Source organism: Rhinopithecus bieti, unplaced genomic scaffold, assembly GCF_001698545.2.
Source record: "Rhinopithecus bieti isolate Rb0 unplaced genomic scaffold, ASM169854v2 scaffold_12088, whole genome shotgun sequence".
Classification (NCBI taxonomy): Eukaryota; Metazoa; Chordata; class Mammalia; order Primates; family Cercopithecidae; genus Rhinopithecus; species Rhinopithecus bieti.
The window spans coordinates 3463695-3486396 of NW_016807975.1; the positions used below are offsets into that span (position 1 = coordinate 3463695).

Here is a 22702-nt window from a genome sequence, read left to right on the forward strand (position 1 = left end):
ATTATATAGAATTATATATTAATAAATAATATATATTAACAATATAAATTTAATAAATTTATAAATATAAAATATATTAAATATGTATAAGTATCTTTTAACTATATATGTATACATATATAAGTATATATACATACATAGATGAAGAAAGTAAGGCACCAGGTTTAACTAATATGCCCAAAATTAAACGATACATATGTATATATCCATATACACATACTTACATATGTATATATCTTAGTGTATATATGTATCTATATTTAATATATAGTTTTATATATATATTTTCCCCATGTGGAAGACATCGGGAGACTCTATACCACATCCAGAGTGAGTTAACACAGTTGCTTCATTTCTAATTTACTTTTTGTTACTAGAAACTGTTGACAAGAATGCAACTGAACAACACTCAGCTGATTGCTCATGTACATTGTGAGCAGGGGGGTGTAGAACATGGATAATTAAGAATTGGTTCCTTTGGGATCCCAACAACTTCATAGAATCATAAAATAATGCTTTGAAAAACTTGACTAGTTTTGAATTGTTTACTTTTTGGTTTCTCTACGGTATTTGGGAAAGATTTTAGGAAATGCACCATCTCAATCAACTATACTAAGGGGAATCATGGAAGGCAGATATTCGAATCTGAGGTAATGTTTTAGAGAGGACCAGAGCACTGTGGCTCTGAGGGCTACATGTGGCAAAGGGGAAAGAATGTCTTGGGAGAAAGGAAAACAAGGGTGACTGGTGCCCTCCCCATTCAGTCTTCTCCTTAGGGAATTTTGAATAGTGGGATGGATGTCATGTGTATGAATGTGTGCTCTGAAGAGAGGTTCTAATCTCTGATCTTAAAAGATCTACGTGCTGCGAAGATGATTCTATTCCAAAAATTACAAAGATGCTATTTCTAACAGAAACCATGGCTGTTGGAGTTGCAAGGGAAGTTCTTGCCCACAGGGGATATTAATTTTGGAAACACTGTAGCTCAGGTTCAATATACCAGCCACCTGTAGCATGTTTTCATATTCAATGCTGGCAGTTGTGGATTTCAAAAAAGAATTTTCATTGAATGAAATCTCAGGCTGTGTGGTGTAGGAGAACTAGCAGGGCCTTTAGAATTGGATGGGTCTTAGTTTAATTTTAACTGGGTGACCTTGGGCATATTACTTAAACCTAGTGCCTTACTTTCATCTGTAAAATAGGATATAACAAAACCAATGCAGTATCATGAATATTAAATGAGACGACTCTCAATAAATGCTAGTTCTTTTTTCTTGACCAACAAATAAAGGGTATATCTTTCTAACTATCCATGTGGAAACATTTAATACTAAAAGCAGATGCTTGGTGATTTGAATTTTTCACAGTTGGTATGGATAGCATAATGTGAGAGGCAATACTTCTCTTTAGCTTTCTGTGGCTTCATTCTGGCTAGCCTGCAGAAGTCCTTCTCATCGTTTCTTATGAATCTCTACTTTCCGTGGATGTTCAAATAGTGATTATGGTCAAATTTGAGGTTCTTGGTTTTGGCTAAAGTGTTTAGTTTAGGTTTTGGGACAAGTTTGTATTCATTCATCAACATTTATTTCACACCTAGTGGATGCCAGGATATACAGTGAATAAGACATGGTTTATAGGGTCCTGATCCTCAAAACGTCCCAAGTCTTTGAAGGAGGCAGACATGAAGGAACACTTGGCTTTAATTAGGAGTGACAGTCACAGGAGAGGGGCCTGGAGGGTCCTTTGGCCCGAGCCTGGTATTCAGGCAAGGCCTCAAATTGTATCCATATGAAGTGACATCCGTAATCACAAAGATCTATTGACAGGTTTGAGAGAAGTTCAACTACTACCTGTAAACAATGAATTCATATCTATTTTGAGAATCTTTTATCTATCTTGTGAATAGCATTTTTTGAAACCCTGTTTAGCACTTCATTTTTCTATTTAAGTAGAATCCTCCAAAACAGAGTCTGGACATCTCTAGACCTGATCAACCATCAATGGCCCTGAGAATTAAGAGAGAAAGAAGGCTGGGGAAGGCCTTAGACAGAGGTCATGCTTGAGCAGTGCTGGGTGGAATGATGAGGTGTGCAAAAGGGGTGTTCTTATATCCCCCAGGATATTTGGGGGATAGCATTTACAAGGACACAGAGACTGGTACGTCTATGGAACTCAGCAAATATTTTGTTTCTTTTTAAAATTCACTTGTTTTCATTTTACCCCCCAAAATAGAGACCCTCTCTGACTTCACTAAACACAGGATTGTAATTAGGGAAGAAAGATTAGATTCTATTTCACTATTTCATTACAAGGTGTAGCTATTTAGCTAATTTGATATTTAACCTGTAGCAACAGGCTGTTTATAAACCCGAAATATTTTTGTTAACATTTTATTTCTAGACCAAGTTAAAATGTTAGCCTTAATACAAATTAAGGGAAAACAAACAAAACAACAATACTTGGTACTGTATTAATGGAGAACCTTAAATATTTTTCCCAAAATGGAGATACAGAGGTAGCTTTCTTGTTCCAACTCCCCCGGCCCAACCTCGTTCATTAATAATATTAGATTTAATTAAAGGTAAAAAGGCATAGGGTATTGAGACCAGCCTGGCCAACATGGCGAAAAACTGTCTCTACTAATAATACAAAAAATTAGCTGGGCTTGGTGGCACATGCCTGTAGTCCCATCTACTTGGGAGGCTGAGGCGAGAGAATCGCTTGAACCCCTGAGGCAGAGGCTGCAGTGAGCTGAGATCATGCCACTGGACTCCAGCCTGGGTGACAGAGTGAGACTCCGTCCCCGGGGGGGCGGAAAAAGAGCATAGGGTAGTTTGTCTTAGAGAGATGTGATAGTTAATAATCTTTAAACAGTGAAAATATTATTTTATATTGCACTGATATGAAGTACATAATAATTCCAAAGGGAACAAAAGGGAAGTGATTTGCTTTTCTCTTACATCTTCTATAAAAATGCCTGAGTAGGAAAATGCCAAATACAAACAAGATTTCAAAACAGACTATTACAAAAAATGAACACTTTAGCCGGGCTCAGCTACCTGAAAAAGACGACATGCTAATGAAAACCACATTATCAGTTGTCCCCTATCTGCTTAAAGAACTCCTGCTCATCCAGCTTTCTCACTTGCTACCTATATGGCCTTGGGCAAGTATCTAATATCACTGTCTTCAGTGTTTTTTTTTTTTTTTTTTTGAGACATGGTCTCACTCTGTCACCCAGGCTAGAGTGCAGTGGCACGATCACAGCATGCTGTAGTCTTAATCTCCCAGGCTCAAACACTCCTCCCACCTCAGCCTCTGGAGTAGCTGGGACTACAGGCATGCGCTACCATGTCAGGCTAATTTTTGTATTTTTTTTAGTAGAGACGGAGTTTCGCCATGTTGCCCAGTCTGGTCTCAAACTCCTGGGCTCAAGCAATCCACCTGCCTTGACCTCGCAATGTGCTGGGATTACAAGCATGAGCCACCACGCTCAGCCTGTCTTCCTGATTCTTATCTTTACCTGTGAAATAGGAATTACAGTATCTATTCAATAGGGTGGTTGTTCAAGTAATAATGTATTTGTAAAGCACCTAGCAATTGTGCCGGCAAAAGGAAGTGCTTCATATCATCTGTCCAGGCTCCTTTCAGTTGGCAAGTCCTGGCCTTCCCTGTCTTCTCAGACAGCAGATTTTTTCCCCTTCATTTGTAGTCAGCGAGCACTTTGTGCACCTCTGATTCAGCATGTCATATTACAACTACCTATTTAGAACCACCTTTCCTGATCATCTGTGATTTATTTATTCATTTATTTATTTAGCAGGTATGGGGACTTGTTACATTGACCAGGTTGGTCTCCAACTCTTGGCTTCAAGCAATCCTCCCACCTTGGCATCTAAAAGTACTGAGATTATAGGTGTGAGCCACCATGGCTGCCCCTCATTTGTGAGTTATTTGAGGGCAAGGACTGTATTCAATTATTTTTTTGTATCCCTGGCATGATGCAAGGTTCTGTTGTAGAGTAATAGATCAGGAGGTGCTGTTGCATTTAATTTTGTCACAAAACAGGTCCAAAGGGACATTTAGTAGCCTTCTAAAATGTGCCTCCAGCTTACATCACTCTCTGTACAGAAGCTTTTTCTTTCCAAATATTGTCCTAGTTATTAAGTCAAATTGGTTTTTCCATATTAGTCTAAATTTCATAAATGTGATATTATGTTGTCAGTCAAAGTATCCTGAAACAGCTAAGGTTTAAGTTAGACATTACTAAGAGCTCTCTGAAGATTCATGATTGCCAACCCCCAGAATAAATATAGGAATAACTGAGGGGAAAAAGTGAAGACTGCCTTTTGTGAGCGCCTTTACAATAAATGAATCAGATTCTCATTGATGCTGGGTAAATTAGTGGTATTCATGGACTGATACTGACCTCCCAAAGTGTTCAGCCTGTGGGTTTGGTTTGCTAAAACTGCTTTACCATACCTGTGCACTTAAGGTTTCCAGAGGGCTTTCTATCCTTGGGAAAGCCATTAGGGGTACTCCACGGGGATCCTCAGGCTTGGGTTTGGAAGGAGATCCTTGCGTTCCTTTAAAGTTATGAACCACACACATTCCCTGTAGGATGAGGGGGAAGAAAGAATGGGGTCAGACTGCAGCCATCAATGCCTGGCATCCGTGAGGGTGGCAGGCCTTTCCCCTTGAGCATCATCACCAGAGTGACCTTTTTCCTTTGAGAGAGGGGAAAGGGACTATGGGAAGTATTGTGGAAGCATCTGTTTAATCACCAGATGACCAGTAACGATCGCTCCCCACCCCATTGGACCTGTTTTCTCACCTGTAAAATAAGAATAGTAATACCCACTTCACAGATTTGTAATGATTAAAGACAGTGAATGCAAATCACCTCATAATAACAGCTAAAATTTATTGAGGGCCACTATGCGTCTGGGACGATGCTCAGGATTTTATCCAATTTCACTTAACCCACCCAACAATTTCATAAGGGAGATACTATTATCTCCAGTCTAGATAGGGGGACACAGGGAAGTTAGATAACTTGCCCGAGGTCACACAGAGATTGAAACTCCAGAGCCCCTAAATCATACCCCTATACTATTTTGCCCCTTAAAAAGTGCCAAACGCATAGCAAGTATTCAGTCCATGTTAGCTGGTCTTTAACTCTTACCTTAGATCGTCATCCTCAAATTATGACTATTTGCTTGAGATTAGATAACTCCTGAGTTTTCTTTCATTGCTTCCATTTAAGAACTTTCCCTGTAAGTCACTGTCCACTTTTCTGTTTCCTGCTGAGGTCTTTTCATAACTGATTGTTTCTACCATCTTCCCTGCTTTTTTTTTTTTTGACCCCCCGCCCCAAAAATCCCTCCTTTTCCCTGCCTCTTTCCGTACTTGCTTTGCTTCTTCATCCAGCATCTTCGAATCTTTCCTACTACTCTTCAAACCCTGTAGCACATTGGCATGCATCCTCTCTACCTGGCTCGTCTCCATCTCACGCTTACACTCGGCTTTTTTTCTTTTTTCTTTTTTGAGATGGCGTCTCGCTCTGTCGCCCAGGCTGGAGTGCAGTGGTGCGATCTCGGCTCACTGCAAGCTGCGCCTCCAGGGTTCACGCCATTCTCCTGCCTCAGCCTCCCGAGTAGCTGGGACTACAGGCGCCCGCCACGTCGCCCGGCTAGTTTTTTGTATTTTTAGCAGAGACGGGGTTTCACTGTGTTAGCCAGGATGGTCTCGATCTCCTGACCTCGTGATCCGCCCGTCTCGGCCTCCCAAAGTGCTGGGATTACAGGCTTGAGCCACCGCGCCCGGCCAACTTTTGTATTTTAGTACAGACGGGGTTTCACCGCGTTAGCCAGGATGGTCTCAATCTCCTGACCTCGTGATCCACCCACCTTGGCCTCCCAAAGTGCTGGGATTACAGGCGTGAGCCACGGCGCTGGCCCCTGCACTGTGCTTTAACTCAGCTCATCAGAAAATGGGAGGAGGGGAACGTGTAGAAACTTTGGAGTGGGGGCACCCAGGTCCCTCTGTTGGTTATTGGTTGGGTGGCTATTGGGCAAGTTACTTATCTTTGAGCCTCATTTTCCTCATCTATAAAATGAGGATAGGAATATTGTTAGAGTTGCCCTGGGGGCACTTGATTAGATGTCTATAAAGCAGACAGCATGTAGTACTTGTTCAGCTACTGACTTCCTTTCCCTTCCTCCCACATTCCACCTCATGGGAAACACAAACATAAAGCACTATTGAACATTTACAGTAGATATCCTGCCATTCTCAGTGCTTGCTCTTCTCTCTTTTTCTGTCTCCTCTCCAAGTCTTTGCTTTGGAATGACTCCAGGCTCCTCCAGGACATCCTTCCCCTCCCATTTCCCAGCTTTGTGTATGTCCGTGAGGTGTGTTCACATGCCTGTGCCAACAGGGTGGTCTCCCTCATGCCAGAGCAATTCAACCACAGATCTGGGTCTTACATAAAGGCCATTTGTGGGAAAACAAATTTTGACATCAATTGGGAAGTCCCTTGAAAGCACTAGCAGACCAAGTAGTTACTGAGTGATGAGAAACAGGGCTACATGTTATGGAGAGAAAACAAGTTTAATGTTGAAGCAGAATTTGTGTATGGGGCTTCAGCAAACCCCAATATCATCCCACAAAGACCCTACAAATTGTTTGGGACAGTCAGAATGGCTCCTCTTCTCTAACTGGGCATGGCTGGCTTCAGAACTGATGGACAGCAACATTGATTGTCTTGTCTTGAGCCAAAGTCTTTATTTATACACCATTGATCTCCCTTTGAAACCCTTCTCTTCCCTTCAAGTCATGTTTTCTTTCCATCTGAAAAAAATTCCTCAGGAACAGTAGTAGGGGGTAGGGGGAAGAGGAGTTGGTTAATCAGTACAAAAATACAGTCAGATGGAAAAAATGAGATCTGCTCACTGTAACAGTAGAGTGACAATAATTAACAATAACTTACTGTATATTTCAAAATAAATGGAAGAATAGATTTGAAATGTTCCTAACACAAAGTAACAGTATTTGAGGTGATGGATATCCCAGCTACCCAGATTTGATCATTATACATTGTATGCTTATATCAAAATATCACACATACTCCCGAAAAGTGTGTAACTTCTACGTATCCATAAAATATTGTTTTTAAAAGGCATTCCTTAGGAAAGTTCCTAATGAGATATCAACATTTCATGATTACTTCACTACTTTTCCTGCAACTTCATCCAGAGTATTTGCATTTTAGTTTTTCATCTTTCACTATAGAAAGAATGCCTGGATCCATTCAAAATACTGGCACGTTCTTTGTTGTATTTCACCTCACCTTATTGCATGTTGCAGATACTGTTTTTTAAAATTGAAGCTTTTGACAACACTGTGTCCAGCAAGTCTATTGGCACCAGTTTTTCAACAGCATGTGCTCACTTTGTGTCTGTGTCAACACTTTTTAAAAAATTTTTGTGCCTAGCTTTATTGTGATATTCATTGTTGCAGTGGTCTGGAACCAAACCCGCAATATCTCCGAGATATGCCTGTCATTTTGAATTAGAAAGAAGCTTCCCAATCAGTGTTCTGAATATGAGCATTGTCTGTATTTTAGCAGATTTTTTACAAGTCAGAAAGAACGGCTGGGAGAGGCATGTGTGTATTTTGCATACTGGGAAGGGAAGGAAGAGGGGCTAGGAAAAGGAAGTGTTAAGTCATATGACTGAAGTTGATCTATGTGTGATGCTAATCCTAATGGATCTTGGACCAGAGAGGGCAGAATAGGAGGAGGGAGATCCTTCAAGACTGTGATGGCTTCTTTCTCCTTGAGGAGACTTCCTGAACATTGTTAGGGAATTCATTTCACGCACAATATGGGAGTCTCCAGGTCTGATGATTCATCGTAAATTTTTTCTGGGCCTGTTTTAAGTCCTTGAAGATAATAAAAATCTGCATCTCTGAGGTGTGACCATGCTGTGAATACTACACAGCAATAAAAAGGAACTATTGATACATTCTACAACATAGATGAATCTCAAAATAATTACGCTAGGTGAAAGATACCAGAAAAAAGACATTATGATTCAATTAATATGAAATTGTAGAAAAGACAAACTAATATAGAATGACAGAAGATCACCAGTTGCCTGGGAATAAGGGAAAAGGAAGGGTGGGAGAGAAAGTTGTATGCCAAAATTGATCAAATTGTACACTTGATGTGTCATTTATTGTATACCTATTATACTTCAATAAAACCGTGAAAGCCAAGACAAAAAGAATACAAATTAACCTCTTTTTATCAAATCCAGCTGAATTTAAGAGATTTCCTAGGTGAGCAGGTGGCCAGACCTCCATCTCTTTGGGGAACCAAAACATCAGAAATACAAGAAAAAATGTATTAACCAAAATTCTTCTCCAGGAAGATAGGTGGTTGAGAAGGAAATAAGATTCCCAAGAGGCATGTTCCAGTAGTAACAGAGTCCCACTAAAAAGGGTGGGTGTGATAATCTGCAGGATTTTTAAAATTTCTGAGTAGGAGATGCAACTTTGGAGCTAGAGCTGAGTTTCTTGGGATGCTGGAGAAGAGGCTGCTTGCTTCTACCAGTGCTCTTCATTCTCTATTCTTCCCTCAAGCAACACAGCTTTTGCCCCCAATATGCTGAGAACAAATTCTTAAAGAAGATTGGTTTGAAGGTATGCCAATTTATCATTAGTCTGCTTGGCTCCAGTCCCAAGCCCAGTGTTGAAAGAGGTAGAGCCAGCTGTCCTTCTAGGGGCAATTCTCTCCCTACCACCCAGAAGGAATATGGCCAGTCCTGTTTCTGAAAGAAAAGGGTGTTCTGAAATCATTTTTGTAGCAAAAGCATGCATAATACTTGGAGAATAATTGTAATTCACAAGGTTGGGACAAAAGGAACACAGATGGTGAAGTCTGGGAAACCTGACTCAGTTTTTCAGAGAGCAGAAGAGGAGGGGAAAAGGTAAAAAGAGGGGAAGTCAACCTACCAGAAACAGGGCCACTGCAGTGCCCAGGATGAAGCCGGCAATCACGTCCGAGCAGTGGTTCCGATACTCAGAGACTCGGTTGAGGCCTGTCAGGAAAGCTGTGCAGAGAGTTCCAAGGCACAGCACTGGCTTGGCCAGTCGACTGCTCTTCGTCTTGATTGTGCTTGTAATATACATCTGGAATAGGACAGAGGCCAGAGAGTGACCAAGCAGCCTCCTTGTACTGTGCGTACACGTGCAAGCAAGCAGGTACATACACCAGCACACACAAGCAGGGGCTCGTGTCAAAGCAACCACGCTAACTAGTATTCCTTGAACAACTCCACTAAGCTATTTAGTAAAATATTTAGGTAGGAAATCAGTGCAGCAAGAACAATGAACAGATGTATATTAATCAGTCTTTTGTAACCTAGTGGACATATGAACAGAAGTTATTAGTGGCACAAAGAATGCATTAATGATTAGATTCAGAACATGCAGATTTTATGTGACAAATTTAAATATCATTTGGGGTATAAGAAATCCATATGAGAGTCTGAGATACCAAATAAACCTTCTATGGGAATGAAGCTTTTGGTGGAGAAGACCGGGTAGGTGAGTGACTGTAAGTGACGGTACATTTTATTTTTTGTGTCCCCAAAAGTTCCTAGTTGCTTCCTCATACCTTCAGGCAATTAATACCAAAGTGTTGACTGATGAGTTAGTTGATAGGCTGAATTAGAACCTCCCAACAACTGCATCACATAAATAGATTTCAGCTGTGCTAGTAAATGGACTCCTACATTCCTTAGGACAGCTGTGATCAGCTTTATTCATTTATTCCAGTTTCTTAAAATATTAAACTTTTCTGTGTGTCCCACAAGATTCAGGTCGAGAAGACCTGAACTGAGTAAAGACATAGGCAGCTGTTACTAGTTTGTTGTGAGGAGCTGGGTAAGACCCTGACGTTTTATAGACTCAGGTAGCAAATGTGTCCCTGGTGGTCTAGAGTTAGGAAGCCTTTTTCAAATAAGTAAACACTTTTAGCTAACCTTTGGTAGTGGTTACAAAACACCACTAGAGGGCACCATTGGTCTATCATTTCTTAACAAACGTGTTATGTGAGTTTAGCAATTCTAAAAAATAAGGTGCTGATACTTAGAGTCTATATAGTATGTTTATATGGCCTAAGCACATATAAGTTAAAATAGATGCATTTTACAGTATTACAATAGAAATTCTTAATATCCTAGAATGATGCCTCAACACTGGTGAGAATACGAGAAGATAGGAATCTCTTCTATGTAACAGATTCCCTATAAAACTGGTTACATCAAAGTTACATAAATTACATCCTATTATTATACTATTTTCAGACTCTGTGGTAAATGTTACTTAAAATCTATACTGTATATATTTAGTTGTTTATGCTATTATGTTTTCCAATTATACCTGTCATAAATCTTTCCTATAAGATTACAAATTATTAAAAGCAGGAGTCTATGGTTAGTTGATGTTCTTCATGGTATTAACTAGTACTTAGGAAATCCTTGTTGAGTAATTTCTGAAAGCACTTGTCATGTAATAGAGGCTCAGAAGATTTATGCAACTGGAATCTCATATCAGGGTTTATCTGACTATAGCCTGTGAGGCATGATTTGAATTGGATAACATCTGAATCCTTGAGAACATGCTATAGCAGCATTTATTCTGTGTGAGCTGATGATATTTACTTCTTTCGTGCCCAAAGAACTTCATGTCTCATTTGTTGAGACGGTAGTTTATTGTAAGTAACAGAATAATTTATAATGGCACTATAAAAATTAATTTCACACAGCAATAACTTGAGCCTAATAAAAAATACAGGAAAAGGCACAAGAATACATTGTTTAGGTTCTAGATAATTAGGACAAATCAACATTCTGAAAATTAGAAAATATGTTGAATACCTCAGAGGGCTTTGTTTGTTTAAAAAAATACCTGCATTGAGGTTTTTTGGCTTTGTTTTGTTTTTGGTAAAGCAAAGACATTTAACCAAGCTATAATCTGTTTTGTAAATTGAGGCTTCTGTGTTATTTGCATCTATGTTTCTTTAATATGGGGACAGCTGAGCTCATTTTTGTCACATATTCATTAAAGAGTAGAGCCAAAAAAAATAAGTAGAAAGACTTATATTTGGTAGTTGGTGGTTGACAAAATAACCCTATCGATGTGATCCCGTAAATGGGACACAAAGGTACTATCTGCTCCTGGTTGTTTTAAATAAATAGACCAGACCCGTAGTCACAAAGAATGACTGTGTATTAACGATTAGATTCAGAACATGCAGTTTTTATGTGACAAATTAAAGAATCATTTGGGGTATAAGAAACTCATATGAGTTTTTGCCTTTTCTCCACCCTAGGGGTGATGGCACAGACCTGTTCGCTTCCCCCAGAGGCAGAACGTGCCTTCTGCAATTACACTCTGTGACAGGGAGGGTAGCATCTCCCTGGGGGGTGGGTTGAGGGCATACTCAGAAAGTTTGAAAAGAATGGACAGTTTGAAAGGAGTCTTCCCTCTGTCTTTTCCCTTCCCCCACTTTCCACTGAGAATCACCAGACTAGTCATATTCTGAATATAGAATAAGTTGAAGTAAGGAAAGGGGGTGTTTTTGGCCAACAGTTGCTCTGCCACTGGTAAATGCACCTGATGTCCACCAGCAATATCGTATCAGCCTGTGGAGCCTTTGAGCTGATCCTTGCATGTCTATATTCTTGGTCCTAAGAATGCATAACCCAGACAAGAGTGAAATGAGGTTATTTCCAAAATGAATGCAGTTAAAAAGTTAGAAAATAAGAGAGACACCATTGTTCTTTCAGATGTGGGACATACTTTGGTTTTTCTGTTACTAAAACAAAAAAAGAGAAAGTTATACCCCAGTGGGGCAGTCAATGGCTGTGCGATCCGGGGGATAACGAGAAACATACTTTGGGGTGTTGAGGTTCTTCTAGGATCATCCCTGTCTCCTAGCAAAGTCATGGAGAAGAGTGTCAGAGCAAAGGAAAGCTGTGTATTTATCCTGGGTCTGTATATTGTTGGGGCAGCCATTCATATGAGACCCATGCTTGCAAATTTCTAGGCAAGTGTGAGAAGGTGTGCTGTTCTAAAACCAACCAAAACGTTGAAAAAGAGTACTGTCGTGGGAGGTAAGAAAATCTCAGACACAGTACCAGGAGTCTGGGTCTCTGCTCTGGTTGTATGATCTTAGCTATATTATGGGCCCCAGCTTTCACATCTGTAAATGGGAGGATGTAATTAGGTGATTATCAAAACATTCCAGAACTAATATCCTCTGGCAGATCAGGAGATTGAAAGTGGGGTAGAAGTGTGTGTGTGTGTGTGTGTGTGGGTGGGGGGGGGGGGGCGCGGGCTAGTATATCAATAGCATAATATAGAGAAATATGCCACATGTAACTTTAAGAGTCACTATAGGTGACAATGAAAGAATGTAGACAGGACAGGGAGACACACATCCTATCAAAAACTGGACTTAGGAGAGACAAGACTTGCACACTCACCGTGGCATATAAGGCGGAGTAAATGCTCAGAGCAGCATGTTTGGAGGGAAAGGATCTCCGAGCCTTTTCTATCACTTCCAGGTCCCCAGTACAAATGTTCCCATTGTTTATAAACTGGTGGTGCGCTTGGCAGTCTGTACTGGTGTAGTTCGGCTTGCACACAGTCAGGAAGTATGGCGTTAAGTGCCCAGTGACCACTTGTCCGGCGTTTACAAAAATATCAGTAGCAAAAAGTCCAAATGCAAACACCCCTATAAGAAGATTAAAATCATTAGGAATGGTGACATATTCCATCGATTGCATTTTTCTCCTAAGAGAAAACAGCGGTGAGAGTCCATGATGACCTATCAAAATGATTCTAAGTACTCCGCGGATTATCTTTCCAGGAGTGGTACCTGCTTCCCAAATCACCATTTCTTCCAAATTGATGCAGACATTCTACGGTTAGCATTTTATGGTTTTGTATCAGTCGTTTAGAAAAAGCACAGTCTAACGAAAAGAATTTGAATTTTGGAGTCATATAGACCCGGGTTCCGGTCTCATCACTGGTGACTGGTTCACAGTATAAGTAATTTATCTTCTTTGAACCTTGGTTACCTTAGCTGCAAAATGGAGAAGGGGGTAGTTTGGGGAAAATGGAATAATATGTGTGCAAAATACCTGCTATGGTGTCTATGTAATTAATCAACATCAGTTCTCTCTCCTTCTATACAGAATACATTCTCCCTGATTCTACCTGGAAATGCAAATCATCTTGGGAGCAGTTACAACATCATGGCAGGTGACAGTAAAGGAGGATCTTATGGAATTGTCTTTTAAAAAATTATTCTAGAAACTTTGAATTGGAGTTTCATTTGATGTTGGAAACAGAAAATCAGAATAAAGGAAAAGTGTTATAAAAAAATGTTGTTGGCCGGGCGCGGTGGCTCAAGCCTGTAATCCCAGCACTTTGGGAGGCCGAGGCGGGCGGATCACGAGGTCAGGAGATCGAGACCATCCTGGCTAACACGGTGAAACCCCGTCTCTACTAAAAATACAAGAAAATTAGCTGGGCGTGGTGGCGGGTGCCTGTAGTCCCAGCTACTCGGGAGGCTGAGGTAGGAGAATGGCGTGAACCCAGGGAGCGGAGCTTGCAGTGAGCGAGATCGCGCCACTGCACTCCAGCCTGGGGCACAGAGCAAGACTCCGTCTCAAAAAAAAAAAAAAAAAATGTTGACCATTAGTTTCCTATTGCTGCTACAACAAATTACCACAAACTGAGGGGCTTACAGCACAAATGTATCCCCTTCAGACTTCTGTATTCTGGAATTCAGAAGCCTACAACAGGTTCCACTAAGCTTAACTCAAAGCATTGGCAGGGCTGTGTTCTTTCTGAGTGCTCAGGGTATAATCCACACCTTTCCTTTTCCGTATGTTCTAGAAGTTGCCTTCATTCCTTATCTTATGGCCTCTTTCCAGGACTTCACATCATTCCAACTTCTGTCTTCACTGTCATATCTCCTCTGACTCTGACCCTCCTGCCTGTCTCTTATAAGGACCCTTGTGATTATATCTGGATAATCCAGGATAGTCTCCCTATCACAACTTTAACCACACCTGCATTCCTTTTTGCCATGTAAGGTAACAGTTTCCAGGGACATGACCATCTTTGGGTGGGGAAGGGTGCATTCTGATTTTGCTGTTGGTCTGAAAACCCTGTGAGTAGGCTATACTTCTTGGATTTTATCTGTTCTTTGGTAAATTCCATAAGATTAGCCCCAACAAGCTTGAACATACAGAGGTTTCCTTCTAGAAAGCTTTGTGACTTATTTCAAGGGCTGTATATTACATCTATGCACTGAGAAAGGCTGTGTAGAGCTATAAGTGGGTTGAAGAGATGAAGATGTCTTAAATGCAATTGAAGGTAGAAGTTGACAAGTGTGAGACGCAGCATTAACCTTTCTAAATGTCAAGGGTCTGCTATAGTTTCAACTAAATGTCTACCCAATTTTGACTCCCATATTCAATGTTCTGAATCTGCAAATTGTGCTGACTTCACCCAAAAATTAATCTATTATAGCAGAAGCAAAGACTAGTTTGGCTGAAACCTTCATCTGGTTTTCATTTTTATCTGTATTGATTGCTATAATCTTTCTTTTTGTGGCTTTGCCAGTATGTGCTTTATCATAATGAGAACTAGCTCTTTTAATAGCTTCTGCTGGCTCATACTCATTGGGTCTGACCTCTGAGAGCAGGCATTCATTGATCATCGAAGGCAGTTTTCACCCGCAGGTGCTGGAAGTCTAAATGGGTGGAGATTTTCTACATCTTCAAGCAAGATTCTCAAAGACCAGGTTTCTGGGACTTTCAAGGGGCAATAAGTCTGTCCAGACATAACTTTTCCAGGAAACTAGGGTAATTTATGATCTGAAAAAGGAAAAGTGGCAGGATCTCCCTTTGGCATTTTGTCAGAAGAGTTTCCAATTAGGGTGGGTTTTATTCTTTCTGTGGCAGAGGATTTCTAGGTTCCTTGGGTCAGTGCCAGCTCTGTGGTCACAGTGATTGTATGATGGCCAGCTCTCCACGCCACTGTCCTGTATGCCAAGGCTGAAAGTGGCTTTCTCTTCTTCTCTTTGCCTTCTGTGGATTGTGTCTGTTTCTTCTGCTGGCTTCAGGAGCATCTGCTGTCCAAACACTTGATTCTGGTGCATTTGATCCAGCTTTAGAAGGTACCGCATCAGCCTGGGAAGCCTATCTGCCCCGTGCAGGCCACAGCAACAAAGCATGGCGGAAACCTGCACTGGTGACTCACAGACCATGTCAGATCATAGAGGGCTTTTCTAAAGGAACTCAGGCCATCTTTCTGTTACTTAACCCTGAGCTCCTTGTGTGTATTTTTACAAGCCTCAGAAGCTAAAAACAGCTACTCTTGCCCTTAGAGTCAGATGAAACACCACTTAGTCTCCAGTATTGCAAGGCATGATTTGAAGATGTTTTAAAAATGTCTCTGTATCTTGGTTTGGCGTCTAAAATTCTTCAGGTGAGATCATATTTTCTAATAGATATTTTTCATTTCCATAACCCAGCAACCCCTCAGATGGTTCTATTTATCTTAAGGCTCTGCTCCATCTGTGATATTTCTTCCTTCAGAGAAGCCAATTATATTTTTGAATGGATTTTCCAATTTACAACAGACACAAAAGTCCAAAAGTAAAGCACTTTTGATTTGCCAGAGCTATGTGCTTGTTGTGATTGCTGTGGCTGTGTTCAGAATTCTGAATATGCTTGGTTTGGAAGATCAAGAGCTATAACCCGGAGGGCAAGACAGTCTTAGGAAGTTTCTGAAATCAGCTGCAGAGTAGGGGAGGAAGCAGATGTGGGCCTCACAGGAGGAGCTGGAGTCCTGCCTGGTCTGATTACAGGAGTAAAGAGGTACTTTCAGGCTCCCTGCCTCAGGCTGGTGTCAAGCCTTAGGGTCTGGGAAATGTAAATCTCCAGAAGGGTTTTTGGAAATGTGGACAAAGGGCATTGTATTCCTGCTGGAGTCAGACTGGGCATCCTACAAACCTCTTAGAGAACTTTCACATCCAGCTTGGCACCACAGCACAGGGTAACTGCATTAGCAATGGCCAAGGAAGGGTCAAATTAGTTAAGAGGCTTGGAAGAAGGACAAAAAACTTGGGGTCTGCTGCTGATGGCCATGATCAGGTCCCAGTAACATGGATTGTCTAAGAAAACCTGAGCTCTTTGTGGCCTAAAAGAACGTAACGGATGCACACTGGGCTAAACAAAGGATGAAGAAAGAGAATGATGAAAGTGTTCAAGTCTCTCACTTTTTTTCTCAGGGTTTTACCTGGACCCCATCTGATCTCATATAGGATGTCTTTGGACAAGTTAGGATCTTTGATCCCTAGTGGTTTAGGACATGGAGTGAAATTCTGTGACCCTATTCCTGCTGTGGACTCAGCGCAGGACTCCAGCCCTTGACTCCAGCAAGAATGTAGTAAAAACAGTGACAGAACCAGGAAACATGCATGATGGGGATCTTCAAAACCACCAATAATTGGCCTACTGGCAAACAATAATAGGGCTCATTCCAGGATCCCTTCAGAACTGGGAAAAGTACAGAACCAGACTGCTCAGTGCTGTCCACACAGCAGACCTTCATTAGGAAGTCTAGATGCATGGAACAGAGTAACAATTAGCAGGGGCTGGTGGGGTGAGCAAAGGAAGGACCATGTTCCTTTTAAGTCCCGGAAGTCTGGGACCTTGGGTAGATCCTCAAAACTGAAGGCCAAATGTTGTATACTAAATGATAAATGTGTAATTCTCCAGTCAAAAAGGCACTTTGCTGACAGCCTCTGATGGATCATCTCTCAATTGTCCACTAAAATCATACATGACGACAGTGAAAAAAGATGGAAACTTTGCCAACAACTGACGCCAAACTGAAGGGAGGATGAGTGAAAGGAGTCCACTGTCGATAACCTTCATATGGAGTATGTTTAATATCTCTCTCGTCACACACACACACACACACACACACACACACACACTGTTACCTCATGGAAAACTCAAGCTTCTCTTCAGAAGACAGTGACTACAGAGACTGCAGGAGAAAACCTGGGGAAAGGTTTTCTATCTCTCGTACTATCGGGCCCCTGACTCTGAGATCCAGGATTTAGATTCCCCAGAAAACAAGGCTTCTGTCTCCCCACTGGATGAGTTCGCTCTGAATTTGCCTAAGACTCTCCTCTCCTATCTATTTTTTTCTAACTGTATTTAGAGAGACACTCCTGGACAAGAACTCGGCAGGAGGCGGCAGGGGCACAGGCACTGGCATTTCGCATTCTGAGAGGACCAGATTCACGTCTTCTGGAGAGCATGGCTGCTGCTGGCTATAGCAGCTTTGTGCTCTATAGAGCACCAATGAGCCACACGGTGAGGACAGCAGATACTAGTTCCTTGGAGCTGAGGAGCTCTAGTAGGAAGCCTGCTAACTAGGGATTGGACTTCGGTCTGCGTACGTCTGCTTTCAAGATGTAGCTCTGAAAAGTTGGCCAAGAGCAAGTCACACTTCTGTCGATGAACAGAGCGTGCATAGGTCTAGCCCCATTTAAGAGTAAATAGGAAGAAATAATCACAGATCACATGGGACCTTGGAAAAATCTCCTGTTTGGACTAGTATGGTACCATTATTCTCTTCTTTCATATTTCTTGTTTCAGTAGGAACTTTACACTTGCATAGATTATTCAATAATTTCCATCTGTCACATTAGAATTGTTGAATATGCAGGCTTTACATACAGCCAGGAACACATTTGTTTTTGCTCATCATTGTATTCCCAGCACCTAGCATCAAACTTGGCACATAGTAAACATTTAACAGATAATTGCGGGATCAATGAATGAACTGCTGAAGGAACTTTAGAAAGTAACAGAAGAAGATAAAAGAGTATAGAAATTTGTCCATATTTTCTAATTCATGTTGGTGCCTTACATCCCTGATTTCAGAGAACACAGAGTTGACAGCAAACCATTTAGCATGTAAGTTACAGGGATCATATCTCCTTTTTATAAAATTCACAAAGTCGGGCATAGTGCTAGACAACTAGAACATAAGTGATCATTAAAAACTGGGACTTCATAAGTGTCTCATGAATTGGAAAACTGTAAATCCTAATTCACAAATGAAAGCATTCTCTATTCTAATGCAGTGAGAATAAAAAAAAAAAAAAAAAAACCTTAGAGTATAGAGATCTATGTCATACACAACAAATACTTTTTATTGGGGATGTTTGTGAAGCACAGGAAACTGAAGTCATGATGAACTTGGGAAGTGTACTGATGGGTAGTTTTATTGAGACATGCATATCTTAGAAATGTCCCTATTTCTGATTCTGAGAAATTACAATGGTTGTCAGTTTCAGCATTAACACGTGGGCACATAAAAACTCCTATATATTTTCATGTGGGGAAACTAACACATGGAACTTTAAAAAAGAATAGTGAAAAGACACAAAACAATTTATCTGGATTAAGTTGCCAACAATACTCTACACCTATGTTGAAAAGCTACTCTGTGGGCAGTTGCTTAGTCTGAATTGCAGCTTGTGCCACCCCTCCCTACTTTCCTTAACATGCATTGTCAATCTCTTATCAAAAATTGTTGGCCAGGCACGGTGGCTCATGCCTGTAATCCCAGCACTTTGGGAGGCCGAGGCAGGTGAGTCACCTGAGCTCAGGAGTTCAAGACCAGCCTGACCAATAGGGTGAAACCCAGTCTCTACTAAAAATACTAAATTAGCCGGGTGTGGTGACACATGCCTGTAATCCCAGCTACTCAGGGGGCTGAGACAGGAGAATCGCTTGAAGCTGTGAGGCAGAGGTTGCAGTGAGCTGAGATAGTGCCACTGCACTCCAGCCTGGGCAAAAAGAGTAAAACTCTTTCTCAAACAACACCACCACCAAAAAACAAAAACAAAAACAAAACCTGTGGTCACAGTGGCTTGTCCCTGTAATCCCAGCACTTTGGGAGGCAGAGGTGGGTAGATCACTTAAGGCCAGGAGTTCGAGACCAGCCTGGCCAACATGGTGAAACCCCATTTTACTAAAATACAAAATTAGCCAGTGGTGCTAGGCACCTGTAATCCCAGCTACTCAGGAGGCTGAGGCAGGAGAATCACTTGAACTTGGGAGGTGGAGGTTGCAGTGAGCCAAGATTGTGCAACTGCACTCTAGCCTGGGCAATGGAGCAAGACTGTCTCAAAAGCCAAAAACAAAAAAACAAAACAAAAAACTGTTAAAAGAGGTCTGTTCTTTTGTTTCTCTATGGTAAAATGATGTCATGAAAGATAGTGAAAGTAGTAGCATGTTGTGTAATGTTGAGGATATTTGAACATTTTCTCTTTTTCAAAATCTAACCAGCTTTGTGCATCTCTTTGTGGTAGCTTTTTTACCATGATGTCCACAAAATGAGAAAACATGGCCTCCCATCAGCTTCTAGCCTCTGTTTTGGTAGAAAAAAATGATGAAAAATCTTATCCCACACAGACAAGTACAAGCAAATGGCAGGGGTCTACCAGTGCCATTTCGACACTGTAAGAGGAATACCTAGGGAATTCTTACACTGTTTCCCCAACCACATTCTGATGCAACCACCAGCTCTTAGTCTAGATCACATCTTTCATCAAAACACCATTGGAAATGGAACACAAGATTAAAGAAACACATACAGTTCACTTCTGCTTTTTCTTTTCCACATCAGGATCCCCAGTAGAAAATCTTAATCTAGTTGCATTTTTGCCAAGGTACCCCAATTCAACTATTGAAGACTATTCCTTCAGGAAACCACAGTTTCTTTCGGAAAAGGAAAAGTGGTAAAATGCTTTCTCATTAACATGCTTTATTCAAACTGGAAGTTTCCTGTAAAGATAATTTATCTGAGGTTACCATGTTCACCCCATTTCCTTATAAAGGTGTACTGACCTGATGAGATCTTTAACTATGACTGCCATGGATACCAGGTAATAATAATAACAACAATAGCTAATATGCTGTGCTTAGTACATACAAGGTATTGTTCTAAGTGCTTTGCAATATTAGATCACCTAATGCTCACCATGTCTTTGAGGTAGATGCTATTATCTTTACATTTTACAGATGAGGAAATTGAGATACAGAGAAGTCAATTAACTTGACCAAGGTCACACAGCTAGTAAGTAGAGGAGCTTGGGTTAGAAACCAAACGTAAGGCTCCCGAGTCTATACTCTTAATCATAAATCTCTCAGCTTATTTATACATGTATTAACATACATATGGATAAGCATCCGACCATGAAGATATTTTAGCTTATGCTTGGGAGCACACACACACGCACACACACAGCATTGAGAAGAGGCAAGGACTTTATAGCATATCTCTTGTGAAATGTATTGCACTTGCCACAACAGAGTAAGAGTTCTTCAATTTTGTAGTCAATTCTCCAAAAAGATGATTGAATATGTATGATATGTCATTTGAATAAGGCACTTTCTCATCACTTTAGCAACGAATCTGACTTTTTTTCTAGCATGACACAAACACAGTTGGTGCAAATTGATCCATATGCCTTATATATTGTGCTTCAAAAATAAGTTTGACAAAATCAAATACATCAGTTCCTTGGATGGTAAATTTCAGGTGTTTACAGGGCAATGCTGTGGTCTCTTTCTCCTATAGATACTGCACAAACACCAAAGGCTGACAGCAGCCTGCTTGTCTTGATTGGATGGTTGAAATCATAAGAATAGATTTTATTTAAGTCAATTAATCTGAACCTAGTTACTTTATCTGTTAAAATGAACCATAAGTAGTCCTTATATCACAGGGCGATTATTGAAATCATAAAAAACAGTTGTAAAAACACTTTGTAAATTGTGAGCCCTTTATTGATATTGCTGTTATGACTGAGAGAAGCAGATGTAACTAAGGGAAGGGGTTATAAATTGATTATAAAATTATTTTTTAAATGCAGGAAAGAGATAAGAAACCTACAGTTGTAACAACCTGAAACAAACATTTGACTCAGTTATTCATCCTTTGCATTAATAAAGCACCTTTTACAATGCAATAAGCTGGTGGTTTAAAAAAAAAAAAAAACACCCTGTATTTGTCATTGTAATTACTCACGATAAGTGAAGATGAAGGATAATTACTTAATAAAGATGATGAGTAATCAACTAGAAAGCCCACTAAATATTTCTATAAACAAAAAGAACGAACAAATACATTTTTACTTCTTCAAAGCATAAAATTACTCGACTTCTTAACAGGATTTTATCTCAAGAATGTCCTCTTTACTCCTTTGACAGGACAATTCCCCAGTGCTTTATCTCACAAATATAAGCCTTCTCTCCCGCCACCTAGCCTCTAAATATCTTCTTGGTCTCTCTAGGCAGTATAATTCCAAATGCTGCTTAACAGAGAGGAAAACAAAAGTTTGCCAGAGGCCATGGTAACTTTCAAGTGGAATGGAACATGTGGATGCAAGTAAGTCTAGAAAACATGCCCTGGATACAAACTAAATGTGGAGGAAAAAATGTAGCTACCAAGAGATATTGAAATACAGGAATATCAAGGCCTGGATTTTTAGAGGGCTTCAAATTTGGCTTTTGTGATTCCATGTTTATGTTTCTAAAGCTGAAGCTGATGATCTGAATCTACTTCCATTCCTACCACAAGATCAGCATCAAACCCCCATGGGCAGCTGCCAGCCCTGTGTGTGATTTACAGACACTGAGATCTGGTGCTGTTGCCCTCCGCTTGATGCATTTCCTAAACACTTTCATTATGTCCTAATGTAATAACTTAAATTGTTTCTGCTCACACCTATAATATTAATACCCTGGAAGGCTGAGGCTGGAGGATCCCTTAAGCCCAGGAGTTTGACACAACCTCAGCAACATAGGGAGACCCTGTCTACACAAATAATAATTTAAAATTAGCTGGGCAAGGCAGTGTGTGCCTGTGCTCCCGTCTACTCGGGAGGCTGAGGTGGGAGGATTGCTTGAGTCTGGGAGGTCAAGGCTGCAATGAGCTGTGATCATGCTACTGCACTCTAGCCTGGGTGACAGAGTAAGACCCTGTCTCAGAAAATAAAAATAAGTTGCTTCCAAAATACACACTACTTTAAAAAAATTATTGTAGAAAGCTTTGAAACTACTCTTTACTAACTGTTGAGTCATCAGTTAGTGCCTAATTTTATTATATGAATATTTTTGTTATGCAAGATATTATACTTCTTAAAAGTTTTGAAATATACTTAAAAACCTTTATAAAAGTAGTTGTCAGCTGAGGGTGACCCCACACCAGGGAACTTTTGTAATGTTTGGAGACATTTTTGATTGATTCCCACTAGTGGAGGAGTGAGTGCTATTGGCATTTGGTGAATAGAGGTCAGAGGTACTAGTAAACATCATATTAATACAATGCACACAAGTCAGTATTCTACTTCTACACAAAGAATTATCTGGCAGAGAATGTCAATAGTGCAGAGGGTAAGAAACACTGTTTTACAGCAATTGAGTTCACTGTAGTGTCATGAATTTGCATTGTCTAACCTGCAAAGTGCTAGAGAAAGCAGTTTTCTGCTCAGTCCTTTACTGGAGTCCAGCCTCTAAACACT

General features: G+C 40.6%; 1 protein-coding gene across 1 annotated transcript in view; it reads right to left on the reverse strand.

Moving 5' to 3' along the window:
* The window catches only part of PLPPR1 (phospholipid phosphatase related 1), a 147110-nt gene that overhangs the window by 2582 nt on the left and 121826 nt on the right, over positions 1-22702 (reverse strand). The window contains exons 4-6 of the mRNA XM_017884363.1: positions 12558-12808; positions 9019-9195; positions 4483-4614 (exon numbers count right to left, since the gene is read on the reverse strand). Of these exons, the coding sequence (XP_017739852.1) occupies positions 4483-4614; positions 9019-9195; positions 12558-12808 (560 nt within the window). The remainder of the gene's footprint in view (positions 1-4482; positions 4615-9018; positions 9196-12557; positions 12809-22702) is intronic.